This window comes from Centrocercus urophasianus, unplaced genomic scaffold (genome assembly GCF_019232065.1).
Source record: "Centrocercus urophasianus isolate 14NV4802_14NV808 unplaced genomic scaffold, USGS_Curo_1.0 seq_14, whole genome shotgun sequence".
Lineage (NCBI taxonomy): Eukaryota > Metazoa > Chordata > Aves > Galliformes > Phasianidae > Centrocercus > Centrocercus urophasianus.
In genome coordinates, this window is record NW_024884586.1 from 16,145,143 (window position 1) to 16,167,496 (window position 22,354).

At 44.3% G+C, this 22,354-nt stretch overlaps 1 protein-coding gene across 5 annotated transcripts; it reads right to left on the minus strand.

The window, feature by feature from the left end:
* Positions 1 to 902: 902 nt before the first annotated feature.
* SLC39A13 (solute carrier family 39 member 13) lies at positions 903 to 22,136 on the minus strand. 5 transcript variants are annotated; one of them, XM_042814853.1, is made up of 11 exons: positions 20,313 to 20,373; positions 15,777 to 15,835; positions 14,098 to 14,397; positions 13,560 to 13,673; positions 11,880 to 12,001; positions 10,504 to 10,656; positions 6,015 to 6,104; positions 5,648 to 5,698; positions 5,297 to 5,429; positions 5,067 to 5,166; positions 903 to 3,638 (listed from the first exon to the last, which is right to left on the minus strand). In XM_042814853.1, the coding sequence occupies exons 3-11, from the start codon at positions 14,363 to 14,365 to the stop codon at positions 3,569 to 3,571; spliced, it is 1,101 nt and encodes a 366-aa protein (XP_042670787.1). In that variant the 5' UTR covers positions 14,366 to 14,397; positions 15,777 to 15,835; positions 20,313 to 20,373; the 3' UTR covers positions 903 to 3,568. The 5 variants fall into 5 exon arrangements, with proteins under 5 accessions (XP_042670787.1, XP_042670789.1, XP_042670788.1 ...); XM_042814855.1 differs by lacking the exons at positions 15,777 to 15,835; positions 20,313 to 20,373 and adding an exon at positions 22,052 to 22,136; XM_042814854.1 differs by lacking the exon at positions 15,777 to 15,835 and having other exon boundaries at positions 20,313 to 20,374.
* Positions 22,137 to 22,354: the final 218 nt, after the last annotated feature.

The window sequence follows — 22,354 nt, forward strand, 5'->3', positions numbered from 1 at the left end:
CTCAGGCTCTAAGTTTCAGAAGGGGCTCCAGCAAAACCACACCAAGTTGCAATTGTTACTGCTGCAGTTATGTAAAAGCCACTCTGTGTGGAGGCACTATGCAGCTCTGCCTTCTGAGGGAGAAAGGATTGAGGAAGGAGCACACAGCACAGACCCACAACCAACCAAAGGCGGCAGCACAGTGAAGCCAGGGAGAGGAAAGCCCAGAAGCCCTCACACCACCAGGTCATGGCCTCCACCACTTACTTGTGTTTACTTTCTTCCAACTCCCTGGTTATCATTCTCCTTCTTCGTAAAGAAGTCTTCAGCTGACAGTCACTTATTACCATTCAGTATTTATAGCCTGAAAACCTTTCAAATGAAGATAGGGAGAGACATGCTTCGAACCTGTGTTTTTGAAGAGTAAAGAAAATCCCTTTATTCCTCTCCAGGCTCTTCCTACATATGGTGAATAAGTGTATTTGTCCCAGCTGGCAGGTAAGCAGCTCTGTGTCCAGTGCTGACGAACTTAACTACCAGGTAGGTAGTAGCTTTGTGAATTTTAGATGGAAAAAAATTAAAATCACTATCATCACAAAAAAAAAAAAAAAAAAAACAACACATATTTGCAGAACTCTCTGGATACTCAGTTACTATGCAAATTCTCCTCTCAAAGAGGAGTAACTCACCTGGTGGTGATTGGCACTTGATTGGCAATCAAGAAATATGATCAGACCACTGCACTCCTAACCCAAAGTGCCATGGCAGCAGGAACAGCAAACTGGGTTAGAAACTTTCCCTTCTGTTGTGAAGTTCAGAGGAGAAAACAGTACAGACTTGTTTTTAGACTAACCCAGAGATACACTTCCAATACAAATGAAATTTGAATGTGTAATTTGAATTCCAACAAAAAAACACAAACCCACATTGAAAACTATTTATTTCATCTCTATTGTCTCCATGCAGAGCAGACCAATACAGATGAAGGGGGAAAATGCATAAGAGCAGCTGAAAAAAATAGAGCTTAGAAAATACTAGTCTCTCTGCATTTCCAAAAGTGACAAATGTGATGGAGTGATGCTCCATTTCCTCCCAAGGCTCTGCATCCTTAGCCCCAGGGCTGACATTGCACATAGAGGAAAACTAACCAGCCCCTCCCATAAGCCCTCTGCTACCTCCTACAGGGTGTCTTCCCAAGAACTACTGACTCTCAGGCCTCTGGTATCAGCCAAGGAAAACAACTCAAATTCTTTTTTCATCATAAACCACTTGACATTCCTGAATGCTGAGCATGAATTCCTGACTGTGGTTTAGTCTTGGCAAGACTCAGTTCTGATGCAATAACGCCAACTCACAGGCTCTCACCTGGCAACCCTTCAACTTAAATTAAATGCCATTCTAATTTTAAGAAAGACATCTTGGGAAACAGCAGTCATATCTTCCTCTGTAAACTCTTCCTCTAGAGCCCTACTACTATAGGGTCCAGTTAGCTTCAGACCCCAGAGAGAGCAGGGGAAACTACAGAACGAGGGGATTAGTATAGTCCCCCAGTTCCTGCAGAATAATCAGATTAATCCTTATCCCTGGAACAGTGGATGCTACATTCAGACTTTAAACAACTGAATGACAGAGGGATAAGCTGGCAAAGAATAGCAACTTTTAAAGAAAATAATAATAATAATAATTACACTAAGCTTCCCTCTTTGTGAAACTAGTTATTTTGTGAGCCTAGAGTAAGGAAAATTTTAGATAGCAGTTCCCGGGCAGAGAGAGCTGCAAGCATAAGCTCTCCAAATTTCTCTGAAAAGTAGGACAGGAGCTGTCATAAGAAAATAAGAGTGTCTACAGTTCAGGAATCTCTCAGGGAAGTAAATACCTCTGCTGTGGGCAGCATACCTGTCTCACTGCTCTGACCCAAATGACCCTTTCAAAAGATGAGCCCTCTCAATGAGGGTTTGTGCAGACAAAGTCTTTGAGTCATACTGATTTACAAAAGCTATTTAAAAACAGAACTGAATCGGTGCAAATTGTGGCACCTGTTTTGTGTCCAATGATTCTGCTAGTTCAATCAGACCAGTTTCTAAACAGATTTATGCAAAGAGAAGATAAACTCTGCAGAAGGCAACTGTGCACACCTCTGTGGTACTAACACATCCCTGGGGAATGAGGGCCTGCTCAGCCCTGCAAGCTTTGCCAAGACAGGCAAAGCACTAGAAATATAATTCATTTTTGTTGGTGTAAAACTGCCAAAAAAATTTAATCCCAAGCATTGTACAACAGAAAAACTTTAAAGCACACTTACTGCATTTTCTCTCCTTACTTACCACACAGCTTTTCCAGACCCATTCTTTCCACCAGCAGTTTCACCCTTTCCATTTCACCCTCTCTCCAGTATTCCCTGCTGCTGAGCCAGCAGTATTATCGCTTATGCGTTCATCTCCAGCAGACTAACTCCACCATGAGGCATGAAGCCCACAAATCAACCATTTGGTTATAACACACCTTTAAATAACAAAGACCACCCAAGATGAACAAAGGAAAAAACTAACCTGGAATATATGCTGTTAACCAGGCTGTACTGTGTTCAATCCCTGTCCAAACTGCCCAGACAGACCTTAGTCATGGCAGTCCCAGACTGCAGTAGCATGCCAGATAACATGCTAACCATTCCATCTAAGGAAGACTCTGAGACCAGTGTGGGGCAAATGGTTGGGTGAATTGGGTCTTGAGAGCAGGCTCAGAGCCACGTTCAGATAGTGGTTATGAGGAGAGAGAAGCCAGTAGCAGAAGCTATATGGCATTCTTTTCAGATGTAGGTAAGCTTATAGTTTGGCAATAGAACATTTATGACCATTTTTCAGGAAAAAAAAAAGCAGGCTGTGCTGACTTTTGGAGTGGTAAAGGCTGAGGCAAGTTATCTCCAAACTGAGCCATTTAACTGTAGTAACCTATTCTGAAATGCCTCAAGTTCTTGGCTTGTTTTCAACATCAGTACAAAACAGACAAAAGTGGACTGCCTAAGCTAATACTACCTTTAGAAAAAAGTGATGTCAATGAAAAGCCAGAGAAGTTGACAAGGAGCCTTTCCTCTCTATCTACAAAGCAGGTTTTCTTAGCACTGTAACTCCTCATGGGTAAGGAGTTACCCAAGGCTAAAGCTGTTGGGTTACTGTTGCTTTGCCATCCCTGTTCTGTCTCCAGCCCTTAGAGTGGTAGAATAAGTTCTTCTTCATCAGCTGCAAGAACCACCTTCGTTGTTTTCACAGAAGACCTTGGGAGGTGCAGTTCCATCAGAATGAACCAAATGAAACATCATCCATTCTCAGTGAAGCATCTGTTCAGTTCATTCTTCGCACTGTTTGCTCCATTAAAAATATAATGAAGCCCCAGTGTGTGGGATTTTAGCAGAACAGGGATGGGAGAGACAGGTCTTACACACCCAGACCTCCTCTCTCACCTGCTTCTCACATTAGCAGCCAGATCTGCACACAGACATAGGAAGTAACACTAGTGTTCCTTATTGCTTTGTAACATCTCAGAGTCTCTGTGGTAGCTCTGGGAGGCATCATGAGGTCTGTGAAGAAGTCAGTCAGTTGTGAGCAAGTAGCACCATGACTGTAATGCCTGTACACAGGAGCAGAACTTGCTGCAGAGAGTTCCTGGGGAAAGAAACAGCAAAATTAGGAGACAGCATAGACCAACTAGTTTCAATAGGCAGCAGTCTACTGGCTCATGACTGATTTGTTCTGTGCCTTCCAAATCTATCTTAAAAAGAACATGGCAGTTGCATGACACCATTAACACAGCTGAGAAGACTCCTTCCCAGCACCCCAAACTAAGATGCTGTTTGTAATCTGGCACACAATTGATCTCTCAGCTGCAAGGTTCAACTTTAGGTTTCAAAATCAATTTAAGCTGATTCAGTCATTCTGCTACTCAAGTGCAGACTCCTGTGCTTTTTCTCTCAAGAGAACCAGCACTTGTGCAGCAAGGATTAGGGACCTCATTCAACTTAACAAACGGTCACAATTTAAAAGGAAAAGCTGATGAATTTTACCCCTCCTTAACCAAGCATAAATTTAAGGTGGTGCTAAAAGTGATTATGTACCTACTACCTCTCCATACTCTGCAAACATCTGTACCAGCACAAGAGGTTACCAACCCAAAAGAAAGCTTCCAGCTGGCAATTACCAAAGCTTCCTGCCTCCTCAGATGCAACCACAGCGCTGTTTTGGAGCACTTCCTGATTGGTTTCAGTGAAAATGAACTAGATTAGTGAAGGTCTCTTAGACAAACTACTGGAGTTAACCTGTCATTACAGCTAAAGTATATGGGAGCATTCAGGGAGTGCTCCACCAGGAGATCCAAGAGGAGATTTACTGTGGTACAGCTGCCACAGCCTCATTCAGGCTCCAAGAAACTAGAATAACACAAATGAAGAAAGGCTGCATATACTAGAATACACATTCTGGGTTATACATAATAAGGAAATAGATAAATAGATACATAGATAAGGAAACTTACCATTTAGTCACACAGCAACACAGTGACATCTAATCAGAATTAATAAAGTAAGAGACTAAAAAACAAATAATAGGAAGCATCATTTCATGCAGTGCAGTGAAACTACAGAAGACTGCAGAAAGCCCAGAGTAATACACAGGGTCTAAAAGAGATGTAAGAAGCATATGAAGGATAGGTTGGATAAGTTCACGTGAGGTCATCAGACACAAAAACCTACATGGGGCCCTGGTTCTTACAGCTCCTAAGCCAGAGAGCTTACAGCACCAGATGCCAAGAGAAGACAGACAGAAAAGGGTCACCTTACTGGACATATTCCTCAGCACCCTGCTTTAGCTGGTTGGGCAACTTACTACACTAGAACAACCTTTGGGACTGACCCATTGGAAGGTTTCATGTTTTGTAGAGTCTTTGTAGTTCCATAAGTTCAACAGCTAGAACAGTGCCTTTGTCAATGGGATTTGGGAAGCTGGCATTCATGTGCTCCCAGAACAGGCGTGGGGACCATCAGAATGCTGCTCCATAGCAGTCAGAAGTGCTGCAGTACAACAGGAAGAAGCACTTACCATGGGTTCTTTTCCTCCAGAAGATCAGGCACAACATTTACCAAGGCAATATACAGAAATCCTCCAGAAGTGAAAGGGAGGATCCAGGCTACAGTTTCCCCTGCACAAGTACAGAAAGCTATCACTATTACGGAGACAAAGCCATACGAGAGAACAGATAAAGGAATGAAAACATATACAAGGAGATCATTTACCCCCCACATTCCTACAGAAGTCTTGGGGAGCCTTACCTGCTCCTTTTGGTGACTGTGCACATATTGCAAAGCAGGCTCCTACAATTCCCCCCAGAGCTGTAGAAAGCTGCATCTTCGCTGCACTCCAGCGGTCAAACCCAGCCCGCAGCAGGATTGCAAAGTCCCCAACCTACATAAATCAAGAGCCAACAGTAAACAAACATTCTCAGTCAGAGGATATCCTTAACAAAACAAGTACTTGTAGACTGTTTTTAACTTTCCGCACTTCAAGTTTCCCAGAGGAGAGCTTTCAAAGGAACAAGGAAACGCAGATTCAGCTCTCCTCACCTAGGCAATAAAACACCCTTGTAATGCCCTCCCCAATGGCAAGACACAAAGCCCTCTCACCTCATGTGGTATTTCATGCAGGAGAATGGCCATCGTGGTTAGGAACCCAACCTACAGCAGAGGAGAAAAGGTGTTTTGGAAACAGTCCCTCAGATTCCTTCTAGCAAGCGCACAGATTCTTTATCCAGGATTCTTATTTACAAGGGCAGATGAGCTAACCCCTCCCCAGACATCTGGGCAAAGGACAAACATGGTTTGAAGGAGCTCTGCAACAAAGGGTCAGATTTGTCCTTTTTTCTCAGAAACTTTCAGAAAATAGAAAATAATTCTTCAAATCTTTGTCGTTGCCTTTTTTTTTTTTTTTAAAAATACAAACTTGAGAACAAGCATCTCCATTTCAGTATAAAGCTGGTGACAGAAACCTTACCTTTCTGCTAACCAGGAAGCTGGCTGCTACTGCCAGGCCATGCGTGAAGTTATCAATAGTGTTGGCCAGCAAATTGAGGTACCCGCTGATCTGCAAAGAGAAGGAAGAGCTCCTGATAAAGAGATATAAGACAAAACCAAGCACCAGACAAGACACAGGTTACAAAGTCATGTTCAGATGGCAACAATAAGGACACAGCAGTTCTGGCGACAAACTACATCAGTGCTCACGTACAAATTAAATACTTAAGAAAAACTCAGTTTTGGGGCAGGCAGATATTGTCTGAGATTAGGAAAGTCATCTTACTGGAGGAGTAATGGAGACAGAATGCAAACGACAAAGGTGCAGATGCGACACAGATGCAAAATGAAAAAGGAAAAACAATGAAGCCAAAATATCCAATTCAAAATGAGCCAAATTTTAAACACTTCACTTTCTTACACAGGTGACTGGCTATAAATGTGACCTGACTTATCTTCTAGTCATGTATTTTAATACCTGGCTGTTAAATATCTCCTTCAAAAGTTGGCAACAATGCAACAGAACAAATGCTGCTGAAATTGCTTTTTAAAAATAAATAAATCTTGAAATGTTGCACTAAAAAAAGCTTCTGCATGTGGGTTTGCTTTCCCTTAACAAAGAAGAAAGAGAAGAAAGAGAAGAAAGTGATGACAGTCCCCCCTCAAAAACACCTGCTGGGAGGCTGGAGAGCATGTGTATCAGTGTACAAATGCAGATACACTTCAGAATATCAAAAGCCTATACCAGCTTCCTTTCTCAAAAGTCCATCTCTATGTTAGACTTCCCCATCATGTTAAGCATGTTCATCTTCAGAAAGATTATATACCTGATGTAAAGTGATACAAGGGTACCACCCAAGATGATCTGCTCACAGGCTTTTGTGTTTCCTCCCCACCTTCTTTAACAATTAAAAAAAAAACAGAGTGTAGGTCCTGAGACACTGCAGCTCACTGAAGTTTATTATCAATCCAGGCTCTCTGGATTGCAAGAACAAGTCTGGCATACATTAGCTGCAGATACAGGGCAGCAGCCAATGAGTACCAAGGAAAGACCCTCTAGCTCTTACTTTACCACAAGGTGCCAAAGTTTAGCTGGAGACACACGCATGCCAATGGGTTTCAGAGGCCCTTTTCAGTCTCCTGCTCTTCCCTGCTTCTATCACCTCTCCTTGGGGAATCTTCCTGCCATCTGTACGACACAGCTCAGGAGGAAGTTTCTGTGAAGTATCTCTTTCAAAAGCATCACCTGTCTGCAGAGTACTTTCCACTACACAATCTCTGAACATCTTCAAAGGCTTTACACTTTTCAAAGTGCATACGAACGTGAAATATGAAAATAAGGAATTAAGCAAAGCCTGCCTAAGGATCATGTTTAAGTCAAGATTTAAGTAACATCTCCAAAATGGATGCAGAGGTTCCCTGCATGTATTTCTAACTACAGAAAACACAAAGTAATAACGTGTGCAGACAGATTCACAAACACAGCAGCTTTTCTTATCATTCCTTATTTTCAGTTAAATATGACTGCCTACAATTTCTTCTTCCCACGTTGGGATTTTATGTGATTGCATTTTCCCCATGGGCTAGTAATAATTATTCACAGACGTTTTACACAAAAATAATTTCCCATACCACTGTAAGGCAAAAAATAGACTTCATGATTAAAACATTACGACTTCTGCTTGTCAGCAGCTTGGGCAAAAGCTGTCACTGAAAGAAGCAAAGCCTTGGAGTGTTCAGAAATAAATTGGGTTGATTTGACAGTTACGAGCCTCTGACATTTGCATTCTGCGAATATCTAATAGGATGCTCTCATCGTTCATAAAGAGCACAGCAAGATGAAGCGTTTATGTTCATGAGTCAGAATTAATGTCACTGTGCAATAAAACATACTTCTACAAATCTGCAAGGATCTCTGCTACAGGGAAAATGAATGATAAGCAAGGAAAATGTACTCTACAGTGTTTTTACTTTTTGAATGGATAAAGGCTGTGATGTAGAATAGAAGCAATCTATGTTTGAGAGCAAAGGATGCCAGGTATATTAGAACCTTTACTCTCTTGCTGCTGCTGTAACAACTTGTCCTAGCTTGAATACTGCAGGTGGGAAGCATTATTTGCACTCAAAGAGGATCACCAATTGCAGCTTACTAATTACTGGAGCACTGAAGGGCGCATTTTCTTTAAATTGTATCTTATTATTTTTTTAAAATAAGCATTACTGAATGCATAGTAGAACCAAAGAAAGGTTTCCTATGGATTTTTTTCTTTGAAGGCACATACCTTGCTTCCAGCAAGGCTTTATCTGTATGTTCCTTTTCACCCAGCGTAGCCCATGACAGCCACCTCCCCACCAGACAATGGCAATGAGACTCACCTGCTGATTTGCCAACCAGGCAAATCTGCCAAACAGCATGCAACACCTAATTTCTACCAGAGTTTTCAACAGCACATCATTGTGCATTCCTCCTCTAGCACTATGCTGATTTTTATGGAACTCAAAATCTGATTACCCTTGAGACAATCACCCCTCTTGAACTTGGGTAAGCTTAATTACAGATTCAGAAGTTACTGAAAAATGAAAGGCAGAACAGATGGACAGACAGATGGAATGGCTGCTAACATCGTTTCCTAACAAAATAAGGTAACAAAGCAGGAGTACCTTGGTAGCTTTAGTTCTCTCTCCCCTACCAGAAAAATTATTAAAATATTATGTGCGCAGAAGGTAGAAAGTTAAAACTACCCCTTAACTCATTATCTTCTATTTCATGTGTATTCAGAATAGTCTGCAAACTGAAAACAGACATACTAGGATTTCAAAGTTAGAAAGCCTCTCTACGATCATCTAGACATACATAACGCAACTGAAAGAGCCTCCTTTCATTTCTGCATAAAGCCCACTGTTTCTTAAGCTATAGCATATTTTGTAGAAAACATTTTAAATCACAGCTTAAAAACCCACAGGTGACACAGATTCTATGACTAGGTAGAACTTGTGCACTGTCAAGTTATTCTCTGTTACAGAATTGCCTTCAATTTCTAATCTGTTCCTATTCAGTACAACTTTAGCTCTTCAGTCATGTCTCCATCACGGCTATTGGTATAGGTCAAGTCAGCCCTGATTTATCGCATCTGTAAAACTAAAGGCTAAAACACTTTCTTCCACATTTTGCAAACCAGAAGCGATTACTTCAGGTACTTCCTGATCACACTGCGATTTTTTGGTACCATTTTGGATATAATGAATAATGCTACAGAAAAATTCAGGTATGCTGCTATGTAGAAAGTCAAGTCTATAGGTACATGGGCAGAAACACTTGCTTTTTGTCTTACATACTATTTCCTACTCACTCACTCATCCTCCTGACTTTATCATAATGGAAGGAATGCATTCAAACAACTTCTTATCATTATTCCTGTATTTTTTTCCATGGCATTGACTTCCTGGAAACTGTCCCTGTCTTGCAAGCATGATCTGCATTCTTTCTTACCCTACAGCTTAGTATCTGCTTGTAATAAGACAAATTAAAAATTTAGCTCAAGTTTCTCAGTTTTGCCATATGAATTAGCATTAATCACATCATCATTTCTTTCATTAGGAAAAGGCCCTGAACATTTGTGTCCCTCATCAGCATTTCATTTCTACTTGAAATCAGTGGTGGACTCAAAGCCCATAGCTCCAGGTATACAACTTTCTAAAGTCATGCCACAGTGTTTCATCATCCAAAAATACTGATTTCTGCACTGCTATCACCTCCAGAAACACCAGTGCAGCACCTCGCAGACTGTGCAGTGTTGTGTACCAATTGCATGAACGTGATGGGTACTGAAACACCCAGTGATCACAGCACATCTTTCATATAGTGTTAAAAGAAAAACAAAGTTATAGCAAAACTGACTTAAAGTACGAAAACCAAGAAGAGCTTCTGACTGACCACACATCCAGTCTGGGGCTAGACTGTGCAACCACACCTGTTCATAGTCATCTTCCTACAAACTTTCATATTCTTAAGAGCTTTCAAACTCAAAATACAGGTCTTCTCTCAGCCAAACTTGTCTTTTACTCTCGTTTGTACTATTCAGTCAGAGTTTTCCACAGTGAAAAGATAGTAACAAAATTGAAAGCAAAGCCAGCCTAAAGACTAGTCTCTGCCCAATGACACGGTCCTCCTTTTCCATTCTTCATATCTTATCCTATGAACTTGTTGATCTACCTTACCCCAGCACTACAAGTTAACATGGAAAGCTGATTTAAGAAGCTAAATTAGGAGAGAAACCTACAGGGGAAAAACAAACAAACAAATCTTAACCTTTTTAATTCCCAGAATAGGCTCACTGTAAGAGTCAGTTGATATATAGCAAAAAGGAATGATGGGAAATGCAGGTTTGGAGATAGAAGCAGAAAACAGGCTCACTCTTTTGGAAACAGATAGCTGCTAATCAGAAACAAACACTCTGTGCATCTCTTACCTTGATTCTGTTGTCTGTTCGACAAGACTGGAGAGAAGAGCCGTTACACAGAGTTGAATTTGTTTCTGCTCTTTGTGATTTGCCTGCCACCTTTGATAGAGGGTAGCCACTTCCATTGGGAATCTTTCCAGAAGGGGTCTTGTAATCACAGCCCTAAATCAGCAGAAAACAGCTTGTTACTGCTCTTTTGATTTGCAGAGAGTGCAAATCTGTGTCAGAAATCCAACCCTGCAGCCTTAATGGTTTTGTCCTTTCAACACCAATCAGTAGCCCAGTCTAACCACGACAACAGCTAGAAACAAGACAGATTTCAGAGAGTCACATCTCTAGTGTCAAACAAGAGCAAGGACTTCCTTAAGGATCAGGAAAAGGAAAGCAGAGAGAGAGGGAATCAGTCATGCTTTGACATGAGTAAGGTTCCACTGGAGAGACGAGGGGCTCAATCTGTCAGTCCTGCTGGCAGCCGCTGCCCATAAAAACTCAACTTCACTGTGGCAGGGGGCAAAGGAAAAAAGTTCTGTTTTTCCTAGTGTGCTAGGATAATTTAGTCCGTAGAATTTTCCTATATATGGGACTGTCAGCTTCCAAATAAACTGTTCATCTTAGAATTCAGTCTCAAAAGTCGCAGTTTATTTCAGAATTGTGTCCAGTCAAAGCATTACCTAATTGCTATTGTCCAGTGTCTGACCTGCACTTTTATCTCTCAAAAGGCATGGCACAGCAAGTACTGAACAGCTGCTGTTAGGAACTGTGAGATGGCTTAAGACTAGCCACTCTCCTCTATCTTGGCATTACCTCCTGGTCCCTCTTCGTTGGTGCTTCCCTTCTACTGCTGGGTGACTCATGTGTGAACCACCACATAGTATGACTTGGCCAACTATAAATCCCTACTACCATGTTAATTCCATGGAATAAATGCCTGGACCAGACCATACTCAGGTCTTTCAAAGAATGCTGGTCTTTGTCCTGGCTGAGGATCCAGGAGGAGAGTGAGTCACAATTGCTCAGTGGAACACATCAGCAACACTGTCATCCCTCAAAGCTTATCTGAGTAAATGTCTTAACCACAGAACACTCCAGCTCCCAGTCTGTACAGGAGGGGAGCTCTCTTTCATATATACCACATCAAGAACAAAACCAGCCCAGAGTGAGAAATCTCAGCTAAAAACCACAAAACCAAAGCCCAGAGATGAAACAACTTCTAGTACTCAGTGTCAAAACAGCAGTAAGAAGATTCATTGACAAGCTACTTGCAGCTCCAAGATCATTTGCTGAGTCTATCAGATAGAGCAGATGAGGTGCTCAGTACAGTGCTTATATGTCTGACTCACGATCCAAACAGAACAGCACACCTTCCCCTCTGGCTGCTCACTTACCACACCAGGGCATCCCTCCTCTTCTTTCTCTAGGAAGATCTTCTCTAGTGCCAGGAAAGTCAAGAAACCAATGATCACCCAGAGACCCAGAAGCTTCTGCTGCTGAAAGCTCTGCCCTTCTCCTGAGGAATGAGAGAAAAATCTTCACATTACTATCAAGAACAGCATCTTCCCATACGGGGAAAAAAAAAACAACAACAAAACAACCTGTCCCTGCGAGAAGTAGGGACCAAGCATATCTCATAGCAAGTAACTTTATAATCTGTTCATTCTTGATCTAAGAGGTATCATCTCAGAACTCTCAGAGTGAGAGCCCCCACCCCTTTTACTTCAATAGTGCAATCCAGATCATTTCTTGATAACATTAGCAACTTCCCTGTCCCCTGAGGCAAGAGAAGATTATATCAACAAAAAATCCTGCACCACTGTCTACTGAAAAAGCAAGCCTTAACATGAAGTCTGCCATTAGTAGAGCTATGGACTCACCTTCGCCTTTCTGCCACACCTGGGCAAGTTTTTATAGCTTTGGGCTTAATCTTTCTTTTCAAACACTGCCAAGTGTGTGAGATAATCAACCATTCAGCCTGGCTGCAGAAATTGAGATTGCATTGCAGTGGAAGAACAGAACAATTCTGCAGTGGGGCATATGTGGGTCATGGAAACCTCCATGCTTCAGAACAATGTCAGATGCAAACAAGCTAGTGCAGGAAGACATTTGGGAGCCACTGTAGGAAGGGAGTAAAAAAGGACAGCAGGTTCTGCTAACAGTACCAGAGCCATGAACAGGAAGTGGACCAAAGAGCCAACAGATTTGTGGAGGATCTGAAGTCCCAAGAGATAGACACAACAAAGTTTGGAAAAACCAAAACATCTTTTCCCCTGCTTTTTCACTTTAAGCAGAGAATTTCTTGGTTCCTCAACTGACTGGAAACAGTAACACTTGCCTTCTCGTTACATGTTTGCCAAAGACGAAAGATACAATCCCTGTAGGTTTTAAACAAGCCAGACTATCCAAGAAAAGAAAAAGATACATGGACACCACAAGTCCCATCCAAATCCCAACATTTCAGCTTGCTTATCAACACAGGTCTCCATCACCTGTTCTTTTTTCCTTCCCCACCTTTCCAGCCACCATCTTAATCAATGGCTCTACTGACAGTAAATTTTCCATGGCTTCTCCTGGAGCAAAAACTAGGAGGGCAATGCATTTGGGCTCAAACTGACTAAATACCAATGGAACGGCCTCAGTTCCAAGTAAAAGGCTCTAAGAGTAGCACTGTGATAAGGGTAGATGTATAGGCAAGGTGGCTCTGACAGGGCAAAATGTCTACCATCTGAGATGGTAAACACATTCATGTAGTTCATGTAATCCATTACAAGTTACTAAAAAACAAACAAACAAAAAAAAACCAAAACAACAAAAAAGCCTATATCTAGCTCAGGAAGTTTCCAATCTTGAAATCTTTGGAGGATTGCACATACAAAGGGAACATATTACATCTTTTTATTCTTGTATACTCTTCTCTAGGCATTTGCTTTCACACATTATTCAAAGCAGAATACCAGACCTGTCTTTGGTCCAGGGCTGACCCAGCCTAGTTGGCCTTGTGTTTTCAAAACTCAAAAAATGTAGCAGTAAGCACAACATGGACAGCTTCTAGGAATATAAAGCTTTCATACCTGCTGTTGCACTGCATGTATAGGCCCAGGCTTCAGGAAGCAGGTGGAGAAACACATTCCCCAGTAGTCCACCAATTGCAAAGCTCAACAACTGCTTCAAACGACGTGATCCAGCTAAAAGAATAAACAAAACCCAATTATGACTCAGCTAGAAGTCAAAATATTTCCAGCTGAGCTTTTGCACAAAAAGACCTCAATTAGAAGCATCCGCAAGCCAAGCTTTCAAAACAGAGAGCATGAAAGAAATAGCTGGAGTGCAAGAAGCCCTTGTCCCACCTGGCTAGGACAGCTGTGTGTGGGAAGTTCTGGACTAGGCAGCTCCCTAGAGCGTACAAGTGATACTCTCTGTACAGCCTCCTTCCAGGACTTGCATTTGTGAGAGAACTCCCTATCAAATTGACAGGTATGGCCTGTCAATGTAGTGCCTATACTGGAGGACTGTATATCTGTGACACTGGCACGATCCAAGGTTCTGTTTGTCACAATCATAACCCAGGACCTATGGCTTCAGGAAGGCTAATGCAGGTAGCAGGCTGACCTTCCGACCGTAGAGCAGCTCCCGTCTCAAAGGGTATCACCAGCAAAGGGAAGATTCCGCTCAGCCCCACCATGAACGAGCCAATGAGGGAACAGATCCAGGCATCCAGCCGCTCACTGCTTAACAGGTTTCCCCAGGACTCTGCCTCTTTCTCACACAGAGGGCCAGAACTGGTGGCAGCATGATTCCTTGGAAGTTGCTGAGCTTCACAGGCCACGATCAGAATCAAGCAGAATGTCCCATTAAGCAGAAGCTTTCGTTTTGTCATCGCTAAGCGGTCTCAACCAGGCTGGCCAATCTCTGAAAAGAACAGATGAGAGCAGTTCTGAGAGCATGCAAGAGGCTCCTTCCCACCACCCAGGAGGAACAGCTAAGGTCATGACTCTGTCCCTCAACATCTTATATTCCCCTTCCCCCCCAAAAAGAAACACAAAATTCTGCCATCAACATATCAGTAACGAACATTGTTTATCATCAGGCATCTGAAACTGTGCATGAGACATCTTGTGAAAGAGTCTGCCTTCTACCATCTCTGTTGTAGTGCTTTGGATGAAGACTCCACAAGGGCTGGACCCCCAGGTCCCCATCTTTGCCCTTCAATTTTCCAAGGTCTCAGAGAAAGATCTTCACCAGAGGTGCTAGAAGGATTAGTCTTCTCTCTGCCTTTTGGTACCAGTTTTCTCTCTGGTACTTTTTATCATGGAATTAGTACATTAGAATTACAAAAACCGAGAGACATGTGGTTGTGGGATTACTGTATAGAAAAGACAACCAAAAATGTGACAAAACAAGCATGTGACAAAACAGGCAACTAAAAGGTACAGGTTAAAAAGTAGAGGTGCATAAAGGTATGAGTGGTGAAAAGAGCAGGAATAGTGATAGATAATTAATGATTGTCTCTTCAAATGTAAGTCCTAACGGCCATCACACAATGACAATGTCAGCTACAAAATAAAAGCAGATTTAACTCTTCACTAACAGGTAACTTGTGTGCAGGCACGTCTCAAAAAAAAAAAAAAAAAAAAAAAAAAAAAAAAAATTTAGGTGGATTTAACACAGGACAGGACACAAACAATAGCAAAATAAATCTACTGACTGTATATGGTTAGACGGCTCACGCTAGGCTCAGAAAAATCTCTGTCTGAAAGGAGCCAGAGGCTGAAAAGTATCAATTATATGTGCCCCATTTTTAATGTTTCCAAGAAGGATATTGGGTTAGATGGAGTCTTAAAGTCTGCACAGCTGTTACTAAGCACTCTTCAGTCACAAGAAAATTTGAAAGAAAAAGGGCTGTTAGAAGAGGAAAATAAAGATAATTACTCATAAGCAAACAGGAAAGGAAAGCAAATGATACAAAGATTGAAGTACAAATGCCTCCTTCAGTCTCCAGAAGAAAAAGTGAAATGTGACAAGAGAAATTAGTTTGCAAACAGGAGAAAAGACTGGGTTAGAAAAGAACAGCATAACAACTGTTCACATGGCAGCTGTAGACTGAGAGGAAATAATGGCATTCACCTGAAAGCATTCAAGAAACCAGTCATGGTAATCTCTGAAGCATCTTTGAAAATTTACAGGAATATGCAAAGGCCACAGAAGGTTGGAGAAGCATCATGCCTCATCTACCTTTATAAAAAGAAGAAATAAAGAGAGATGGAGGAGAGACTTAAGAAGTTACAGACCAGTAACTTCAGTCCTCTGAAAGATCCTTGATCAAGTTAAGTGATCAGTTTGTAGTTACCTGCAAGATAAGAAAGGAATAAAGATAGCAAGGCATTAAATAACAGCCAAACAGAAAGGGGCCTGAAATAATCAAGACAAAAATCAAGACGTCAAAAACAAATCTCAGGGCTCACACCACTGCAGAGCTGCCCCTCATCCCACATCCCCTCAGTCAGTATCCCCTGCCCATGTTCACACCTGACACCATAAGTGAGTGGGTTCAAAACAAATGAATATATATATATATATATATATATATATATATATATATATATATTTTTTTTTTAACCCAAGAGGTTTGTCCAGTTTCAGTCCCTGAACTAGATCACTGCTGGAGGAAGGCCCAGCTGCAGCGAGCAATGGAAATGAACATTAAAGGGACGGATCCTGCAGCTCTGTGAAGGAGGATACTGACCTGCCTATTACATACTGCTAAACCAATCTCAGCAAAGATGAGTACAAAATGGTAGACAAATAAATCAAATGGGCATGACAAGAGATTAACTCCAACACGCCAAAGAAAAAATAAAATAAAAAAAAGAGGCATACATGGATTACACTGATTCAGAAATTAATTCCAAGCCATCAAGATAAGCCTGCTACAAAGCAGGCAAATGACATCCTGGAACACATTAATAGCTATATTGTTTGTGTGATACAGAGGCAGTGATTTTATTTTTCTCCCGACAAGGGACATGTTAGCCAAAAGACTGCACCTACTCCACATACTGTGCTTCATAAAGCAGATGTAAAAAAAAAAAATCAGAGAGATTCCGAAGGATAGAAACAAAAACTGGAGTTTAGAAAGCATGATCTGGACAAGAAGACCAAAGAAGCCAGGCACGTTTAGTCTTGAAAAGATAACACTGGAAGGAACAGAACAGTCTGCTTATTTCAAAAGTCACAAGGAAAGAGGAAAATGCTCAGCTCTTCCACATGGTGGAATCAGCTCAATTAGTTAGAAGTGTGTGGCTTGGACATGAAGAAACAAATTTAAATAGTGCCAAAACTGAGATATACTGAAACAGGTTATGCAGAATCTCTTATACTGGACTTTTTCTCCTTTTTTGGGGGGGAGGGGAAAGGAATAAGCACTCGATTCAGATTCTTTTATTGCACAGACCAGATCTGATCTAGAAGTCCGTTCCTCCCACCCCTACACCTAAGATCCTTCTTCTACTGGCAGGTCCCTACCAAAGGCTGAAGATCTTCAGGTCCAAGTCTTTTAGAATTGAGAATGGTGAATGACAGAAGCAAGGGGCATTTTCATCTCACAGCTCTCCATGTACCAACTCGTGTCCACCAGTGCAGTGAGCCAGGACTGGGCTGATGGTGGCACTGAGAGTAACAGTGCCAGAGATGCTGCCCTCTGCCCAGCTCTGCTGTGCAAACCCCTTGTCATTGGAACATACAGGTATATTCCATCCCAGGGGATGCTGCCAGCTCCTTCAGTTTCTCTCCCCAAGATTCAGGTCTCCTGCATAGCTACGCATTCAAATCCTTAAAGCTACACTAAAACAAAGTACTGAATCCCCCAAATTTCCCTTTGGAAAACAAAAGAACAAGATAAGATGCTCTGCAAACATAACTCACCCCATAACCAAAGTCTTTTTCCTGTCCCAAACATCACACAGACCAAAGCCACCCAGTCAGAGGCATTTGCCCACGGAGTTGCAGAGATTCAACAGGCAGATCACACCAGGCTCAGCCTTCTCTCCACTTACCTGCTACCTGCTTAACAACCTGCATTTAGATAATCTCCTGCTTTAAAAATGACAGGCATCCCTTTCAACCCCAGACTGCGTTCATGACAGGATTAGACCTCGAAAATGACTGAGAACAGCTCCCCTGCAAGGAGCAAAGCCAATGCAACACGTCAGGACTTGTACCACCACCATATGTATGTGAAGATGCAAAGAATACACATAGCACAACAACTGCTGTCCGCAGCTCAGCGATGACAGAAAGCAGCACAAACCAGCCTCTTCTGTGATATGGCTGCCAAAAAATTAGCAGCTTTTTGAAATCAATCTGGAAAAGAAAAAACAACTGATGTAACATGTCCACTTCTTCCATTTAGTCCTCCCTGCTCAGAGCCCATATTTGCCCCAAGGAACACTTGGAAGGGTCTCTGAGACGGAGAGATCTCAGCTTGAGGCAACAACATATGACAAATGGCACATCCAGGCCTCTGAAAACAAGCTGCAAATACGGGTTCATCTTTTTCATAAAGGACATTGAGGATCTCCAGAGAGAGATGATGGCGGACAACCACGGGTCATAAGTGATTGAAAACCAACTGCCCTGTCTCATCTTTGTGTCAGCTGACCTCCTGTGACCCACAGGTCTTTTTCCCCTTGTTATTCACAACAGGGAAAAACAGTACATTTCTCCACACCTGCACCAGCTGACCAGCATCACCCTGTGGCTCAGCACCACCTCATATCTCAGGCAATAAACTCCTGTTCACAAAGCATCTATGAGAACAGCGCATCGCCCTGCACTGATCTTTGCACTTGGCTAATTATTCAGAGCACATTTCCAGCATTCGCTTCTTCCTGACGCATCATAACTGCCTGCCCTACAAAAGGCAGGCTTTACCCCTTAACCCCTTTGCTTTTCAGCCTCATTGCTGCACACTCCTCAGGAGACATTAAGTTTACTTACTGTTTCTAAAGTCTCTGAATTCAAACTGTCTGCTCTTGAGATGTATTTAAGGGGAAGGAAGGGAGCAATCAAGATGTAGTTCTAAGACAAAAAAAGCTTAAGGAGAAAATAATACCCTGCCACTATAGCTGCACAAGATGGACAAGGTCTTTACCTACCCCTAATTTAAGGCATCAGCATCTGTTTCAGGAACCCAGCTAGGGAAGCCTAGAGAAATTTCTAGAGAAAGCAGTTTTGGGTTCTCAGAGATCAGCAGCCACTATGAGGCAGAGAGATAAACCAACATAATATTAGATGTGCTTTTTCTCATGGAGGGTAAATGGGTCATTAAAAAAAGATGCGTAAGAGAAGAACAGGTAACATTTGCTCATCAGTTTTGCCAGAGCCCCATCAGGATCCCCTCTCCCACCCATGCTGAGATCAGAACCTGTTCACCACTACCAGCAACAGCACCTTGTGTCCTGAGCCGGTCTGTGAGCTGACCGTGCACTCTGACCATGATTCAGAGCTGCAGTACCAGTGAGGTCCTCCCTTCTCTGGAAGAACAAATTCACAGGAATCTGCTGTTGAGTGGGTGGAAGGGAGACCAAACAGCAAGCAAAGAGTCCAGCTGCCACAACCTCTCATGGACACTGCCTTTTCGGACCACACAGATGCAGTTCTGTCTCAGTACAACTGCTCACTGCGACACAATGACATTTCAGATGTCGGCAGGAGAAAAAGCTCTTTACTCCTACAAACAACTGTTCACCCTGGAAGCCGGTTGCCTAGTCTTAGAGTTGCAAAAGAGTATTGCACGGAAAAAAAAAAAGTTATTTTCCAGGGAGGGAACATAACTTTTAGCCAAAAAAAAAAAAAACCCCAACAAAAATCACACAGCACCTCCCTGCATCAGTCCCGTGGAGAACTCTGAACTGCTGGAAGCCCTGACCCCGCTGTCCAGAGCACTCCCTTCCCTCCCAGTCACTGGCAGCCCACAGCGAGCCCTGCTCTGACAGGCTTGTGCCCCTCCAAAAGGGCACAAAGACTTACTTCTGCAAATCAGAGACACATCAGAGCACGTGCAGCTAAAATCTGGAGGTGCACAGGCCTCGAAACGATGGCGTACCGCAGCACGGGGAGGATGTGACACCTAGCAAACACCTCGCCCGTCCTACGGGCGATTAAATCACGATTGAACGCTCCTTCTCCACCTTACCGCTACCGGCCCGTAAGGAGGCGCAGGCGGAGGCGCAGCCCCGCTCACCGCTCAGGTTGGGACAGGGGCTCTGCCCCCCGCCCGGCGGTGAGCCGGCCCCACTCTCGCCGCCGTTCCCATCTACATCGCGCCGGCTCCCGGGGGAGCGGGCTCTGTTTTTCCATCAGAGGAATGCTGACAAACGCAGAACGAGACAGAGCTGCGGGGGGGCAGCCAGCCGTCTCCGGGTACTCATCGGCCGGGCCCCTCGGGCTCCCCAGGGCCGCGCAAAGCCCCCGGCCGCCCCGAGCGGCGCTCCCCGCGGAGCCGAGCGCGCCGCAGCGCAGACTCGCGACCGGAGTTACTTCCCAAACTTTGTCCGCCTCATCCCGCCGGCGGCTGGACTCCCGGCTCAGGGCACCGCGGCGGTCACACACGTGACAAAGCCGAGTCGAACCGGAGCGATACCGGGACCGGACCGGAGCTAACGGCGGCGCGGAACCCGGGCCCGGCCGGGCGCTACCCACCACTCGTGCCCAGCGGTCGGGCCCCGCCGGTACCAAACACGGTGCCGCCGCCCCCGCTCATCCCATCCCACCGCCGCCCGTAACTACACTCCCCCTCCCGCCGTCCACCCCGCGCCCGCGGTTACCGAGCGCCGCCGTGCCCCGTGCGGACGCTGCCATCCAGCCGCCGCTCGGCGCGGGCCTGCCCCGCCCGGCGGCCCCTCGGCCCCGCCTCCCCCGGCCGGCCACGTCGGTCCCGGCCTCCTCGGCACCAGCGCCGCCGCCCCGGCGGGGACACGCCGCGCGCGCTTCCGGCCACCACCGAGGGGGGCGGCGTCGGGAGCGTTTCCTGCCGCCTGCGTGCCGGCACCGGGGCGGCCCGGCGGGGCGGAAGGGATCTGCGGCTCCCTGCCGGACCCGGTGTAAAGGCCCTGCTGAGGGACCCTCGCAGCACCGTCTCGTGGGGATAGCGGAGCTGCGGGGGTTTTTACTTTTATAGGGGAAAACGCAAGGAAGGAATGGCACCGGCGTGCTGCCAGCTGGTCGGAAAAGAACCGCGTGGTGCGGGAGAGCTGGCGTATGGGAATGTGCCCGTAGGGATTTGATTTGTTTAAACGGATTATAAATTCTTTGGGCTGCAGATGTTTAACAATGAGCACGGTGGGAACTTGGGTTTGGGCAGAGCTTCTGGATAACACCACAGTGGAGAAAAGTATGGCAGCCCCTCTAGGACTTACTCACTAAAAGCTTCTAACAAATACAACATTCCTGACTCTTAGCAGGTTTCTAAGCAGGTGACTGCCTGACAGCCTTTCTGTGGCCCGGTAACACCAGGGCTCTGCAAGCACAGCTGCCAACTATTAATGACAAAGAATATCTGTGTTTATTACACTGACCTGCAGAAGCTGTAAGTGCTCCAGAAACTAGGTCAGCAGAGAACAAAGATTTACTTTTCTACAAGGCTGAGCTAGCTTGGAGCTATGGTTTCCAATATGCTATCCAAAATACACTAACATACCTTTCTGTTCCATCCCTTACCATTTTCCCTGAGATGCTGTATTCTCACTGTATTCCAGAGCAAATCCCATTCCTCACAGAGACACTGTGGATGCTGCTGCTCCTGTCTGCAGTCCCGCCCGAGTCCATTACATCACCCCAATATCATGCTGTAGAACAGCACTTGGGAATGAAGGCAGCCATCAGCAGCCTGTGCCAATTGAGCTGCTCTCTGCAGTCATGCATGGGGAACACAGCTATATACAGATGTGTTGAAAAGGCAGCTTGAGAAGTTTTATCTTTTTCACTTGCAAGCAGAATGTTTATAGTGGGCACTGAACTCTGAAAGCAAATTTTCATTGGAAAAAGAGTTGGCATTTGGTTCTGCAGTTGTGGTTCCTGTGTTTCACAGACGCTTCCCATTGCCTCAACAACTGCCTCCCAAAACACAGCTTCTTGTGCTGCTGGATCATATCTGTGATGGTCACCATTGCTTTCCTAGGTGAACTGAGCCACATTGAGAATTTGGGGCTATTGGGATCCATTGTGAATGCTATTCTGGATTCAGTGAAGCAAATGGGTTTGCTTTGACTTCGGGAATGCAGGATTTCAGTTTCAGTTCGTATCCTGCCGTAAGCCAACACGGGGAGCACAGTGGATGAAATGTGCACTCAGTAGCTCATGCCACTAAGCGGCAGCAGCTACCATATTGTGCATCGAATGAAGCTTTTCCACAGCTGGTGGCTGAATTCTCAGCTGCAGTGACGTTTTGGGAGCAGGCAGAGAGCAGTGTGGCTCAGCCAGAGTCCTATGGGCTGGGGCCAAGAGCTGGGATTTTGTTACAACAGCGATGAGGCAGCAGGAGCCAAGCACAGGGACCTCCTCTCACCTTCCCCGTGCCGCAGAACCTCTTCATCCTCCTTTCTCCAAAAGTGACTTTAGGTTTCTGTATTCCTAATTGATCGGTGTTCCCATCTGAGAAGAAAAAAACACACGTCATTTATAATGGCAGACTACAGAACAAGCCAGCATGCACACAGTTCTCCTCCTTTCTGACCTGTAACCTGTTCTTGCTTCTCTGACATTTATACCTGGGGGTCCCCAGCACTTACTTGTGCTTAAGTCTATGGCTGTTTGTGGCTTTTTGCAGGAATGGGGCACTGTATTGGTGGAACGAAAACAACTATCCAGA